Consider the following 4,536-nt stretch of genomic DNA (forward strand, 5'->3'; position numbering starts at 1 on the left):
AGGGAGGAGTAAGGGAGTGTGAGGGAGGAGTAAGGGAGTGTGAGGGAGGAGTAAGGGAGTGTGGGGGAAGGAATCACATTCATAACACCATCAAGAGGTAGGCTGGTCTGCCACAGGTAACACGACTCTCCTGACAGGTGAGCCAAGAACCTCAAAATGTTTCTTTGCCTTCTTCAGAAAGTTTGTTGTGAAGAAATATGTAAACAATGGAAAATTAATGTTGTTTTTGTTGTAGGTATTTGTTTTATGGTGATTGTTATTGTTTTTGTTATTGGTGTTGTCGATGTTTTCTGAAGTTGTCTCTCTCCTCTTAACGATATTGCTTTGCACCTCTCTCTCTCTGTCTCTTCAATTCAGAGAATAAATCAGAATGGTTCGTATCTTACCGGTCTAACAGGAAGTAGGACCTGTTCTACGACCGTGAACTTGATCCCTTGCCAATTTTTGTATGGAGTTCCGCAGGGATGCTTCTTTGACCCTTCTTCTTCCTCTTGTATGTAACCGATATAGTTCACTGTAACCAGGGCCGTCCCTAGGAGGGTGCGGGGCCATGGGCAACTCAGCCACTGCGGGGCCCCAGATTATGCGGTCAGAGGAACCCACCCCAAATCGGGTGGTGGACGAGTGGAACAAGCTTAGCAACTTTGTAGTAAGTGCTGGAACGCTGGAAAGTTTCAAAAGGAGGCTGGATAGATTCATGAATGATAGAGAGTGGTAGTAACTCTCGACAGGAGCTGCCATGCACAGGCCAACCGGCCTATTGCAGACTCCTTATTTTCTTATGTTCTTATGTAACCCCCATGGGACTGTCGCTATGGATGGTAAGGTCACGGTTGCGATGGTGGCGAAAGCCGTCAGGTCAGATTAACCAGTCAATAGGTAATGTGTCCGGGGTCACTGGGTCTAGTGCTGGGCCCCGCGGGGCCCCCACACGCGCGGGGCCCCGGGCGGTCGCCCCTGTTCGCCCCCCCTAAAGGACGAGCCTGACTGTAACACGAAATACATTTTATTTGTAGATGATTTTAAGGTGTTGGCTATCAGCCACACAGATCCTAACTTAACCTAACCCTTATCTAACCTTACCTAATCTAATTTAACCCAATATATAACCTAAACTAACCTAAGCTAACCTTGTTTTACCTTGCTTACCCTAATTTAACTTACCCTAACCTAGTCTCGTTATTATTTCGCCATTATGACAAAATTCGGATCGCGTTTGAGTATAAGTATTAGTATGGCGTCATAAGTCTGTCACCGTCGCCTCACGTCAACACAGTAAGCCATTTTTTCTATTTCTTTAAACACCTTTATCAATGTGTAACTATTTTATCCTTTATCACTGTGTCTTAATCCTGTGTTTATTTTATATTCTTCTCCTCTTCGTCAATATATGTGTATCTATACGTTTAAATACTCATATAAGAGAACATAATTGTGCAAAGTCCTATTTTACAATTAACTTTGGTATACACTAGATAAGAACATAAGAAAATAAGGAGTCTGCAATAGGCCGGTTGGCCTGTGCATGGCAGCTCCTGTCGAGAGTTACTACCACTCTCTATCATCCATGAATCTATCTAGCCTCCTTTTGAAACTTTCCAGAGTTCCCGCACTTACTACTAAGTTACTAAGCTTGTTCCACTCGTCCACCACCCAATTTGTGAACCAGTTTCTTCCTATCTCCCTCCTAAACCTAAACTTGTCCAACTTGAATCCGTTGCTCCGAGTCCTATCCTGCTCGGATATTATAAGAACTTTATCTCAGGTTATTTCATCATTTTCTTAAGCTAAATCGGTTTGTCAGGTTCTTTTTTGAAACCGTTGCAAGTTTCTTAAGGTTCAGATATGTTTTTATTTCTATATTACTGGATTAATTAACTGATTCAATTCAAGGTAAACTAACCAAATAATCTCTCTCTTTTATATAGATTTTCTTCAGACAAGACACACGCAAAAGCCGCAAGCTGACCAAACTCGCCGCCGCCATCGAAGAGGAGAGCAACAACTCCTCCCACCAGCCCCACAATCACCACCATCACCATCACCACCACCACCACGGCAGCCACAACCACCACCACCATCACGCACACCACACCAACGGCCACCTCATCCACAAGGATGTCCCAAGCAAGCTGGAAGAGGCGCCCGTGGACAAGCAGGTTTGTTGTTGTGTTGTACAGTGTTCTCGCTTGTATCGTATATCGTGTTTGGGTCATTTCCTCCCCTCTGAGATTCGATTTATATGAGGATGAAGGGAATGGTAGGAGAGACGAAGAGGCTTAACTTATAGATAAAGAGATAGTTAGAGACTTAGATATTCCAGGAACACCGCCACTACTCCTTTCAGTCACTCCACCTCTTTTCTCCTCCATCATCCATCTCCCTCCCTTCCTTCATCTCCCTCAAATAGTCTCCTCTCCTTCCTCTTCTCTCTTCACCCTCACTCTTCAAGGACCACCTAATGATTAACTACTCTAACATTAACCTAACGTAACGTAACCTAACGCTACCATAAACTTACATAATTTAACCTAACCTAACATAACACTAACCTAACCTAACCTAACCTAACCCAACAGTAACCCCCTAGTTAGCATCAGGGTGTTTCATCATCAGGTGAGATAAACTTTGGGTGATCTAATCTTCAGGTGACCAATAATTATCAGGTATACACACTTAACACTACCTACCCCCCCCCTCCTCTACACCTCACCTCACACCTCTCACCTCCCTCCTCTACACCTCACCTCACCTCACACCTCTCACCTCCCCACACCCTCAACCTACTCTCCCTCCCACACCTCAGCTCACCCCACACCCTCATAACCCAGCCCTTGCCCTCCTCAAGCACCCCATCCTAACCTCCCCACCTCCCTCTCCCACACCCCCACCCCGCCCCTCACCTCCCTCCCCACACCTCCCCTCACACCTCCTCATAACCCACTCTCCCTCCCCCACCCAGCTCCACCCCACACCTCTCATAACCTGCCCACCCTCCTCTACACCTCACCTCCCTCCTCTACACCTCTCCTCACACCTCTCATAACCTACTCTCCCTCCTCTACACCTCAGCTCACCTCACACCTCTCATAACCTGCCTTACCTCCTCTACACCTCACCTCACACCTCTCACCTCCCTCCTCTACACCTCACCTCACACCTCTTATCTATACCCAGGAACTGACGAGGTGTTCAGTATATTCGGTCACTGCCCCAGGAGATGACGCTAGTGATCTCACCCCCAAGTGTAGATGGGCCGAGACTGGTGTGGACAACCCTGTGTTCGCTGGAGACTTGGACGCCACCACCTGGAACCCGGCCGTCAAGGAGTCCATCGTCAGTAGCACCCAGGTGAGAACATCCTGCAGGAAGACGGAGGTGAGGCACTGGTCTTCATCGCTCGTACAGGTGCTATTGGTTGTTGCCACTTAATTTTTTCTGGTGACAAACTATAAACTTAATCGCTTTTCACTGTCAACACGCCAGGTAGTTTTTATCACTGTCAATCCTGATAGCTCGCGATGATGTTGGCTGGATGGTGCTCACTCTCTCACTCTCCCCCGACAGTTGACGCCGACCACGCCCCAGGGAGCTGCCAGGGGAAGTACTGTGGTCCCTGAGATGGTCCAGATTAGCCAAACTAATCACGGAGGTCACGGGCACTCCCACCTGGGCATCACTAAGCTGGGGTCAAAGGGCATCGCTTCTAACCTACGTTCTCTCCTGGTTATTCTCGCTCTGTCCTTCCATATCTCTGTGGCCTGAGGTGAGGCATCTCCCTTTAATCTTCAATCTAGCATGTCCTCATAGTATTACAATACCTATCCTTAATGACCCCTTGTGTCGGATCATTGCACCAGAAACATACTTTTTATGATAATTATTATTGTGCCACATAACTAGTTCACTACTTTTAACCAAATTGAAATTGAAACAGTTTATATCAAAGCTAAGAACAATATAGATACACAGTAAGTACTGTACTGTACTTTACTGCACTGCACTGCACTGTATTGTACTGTACTGTATTGTACTGTACTGTATTGTACCGTATTGTACTTTACTGTAATGTACTTTACTGTACTGTATTTTATTGTACTGAACTGTATTGTACTGTACTGTAAGTACTGTACTGTAATGCACTGTATTGTACTGCATTGTACTGTATTGTATTGTACTGAAATGTATTGTGCTGTACTGTATTGCACTGTACTGTACTGTGCTTTACTGTACTGTACTGTACTGTGCTGTATTGTACTGGACTGTACTGTATTGTACTGTACTCTATTGTATTGTACTGTACTGTACTGAAAGTACTGTACTGTAATGTACTGTAATGTAATGTACTGTACTATATTGTACTGTACTGTACTGTATTGTACTGTACTGTATTGTACTGGACTGTATTATACTGTACTGTACTGTATTGTACTGTACGGTACTGTATTGTACTGTACTGTACTGAAAGTACTGTACTGTAATGTACTGTAATGTAATGTACTGTACTATATTGTACTGTACTGTATTGTATTGTAC

The 4,536-nt window shown here is 45.1% G+C and overlaps 1 protein-coding gene across 1 annotated transcript in view; it reads left to right on the forward strand.

Moving 5' to 3' along the window:
• LOC121869425 overlaps nucleotides 1-3,750 on the forward strand; it is a gene marked incomplete at its 3' end in the record, with an annotated part of 99,949 nt that extends 96,199 nt beyond the window's left edge. Inside the window, 3 exon segments of the mRNA XM_042370768.1 lie at nucleotides 1,929-2,159; nucleotides 3,178-3,351; nucleotides 3,568-3,750. Coding sequence (XP_042226702.1) covers nucleotides 1,929-2,159; nucleotides 3,178-3,351; nucleotides 3,568-3,750 — 588 coding nt within the window.
• Between the last annotated feature and the right edge of the window lie 786 nt (nucleotides 3,751-4,536).

The sequence above is a fragment of the Homarus americanus genome, unplaced genomic scaffold (assembly GCF_018991925.1).
Source record: "Homarus americanus isolate GMGI-L3 unplaced genomic scaffold, GMGI_Hamer_2.0 scaffold32583, whole genome shotgun sequence".
NCBI classification, from domain to species: Eukaryota; Metazoa; Arthropoda; class Malacostraca; order Decapoda; family Nephropidae; genus Homarus; species Homarus americanus.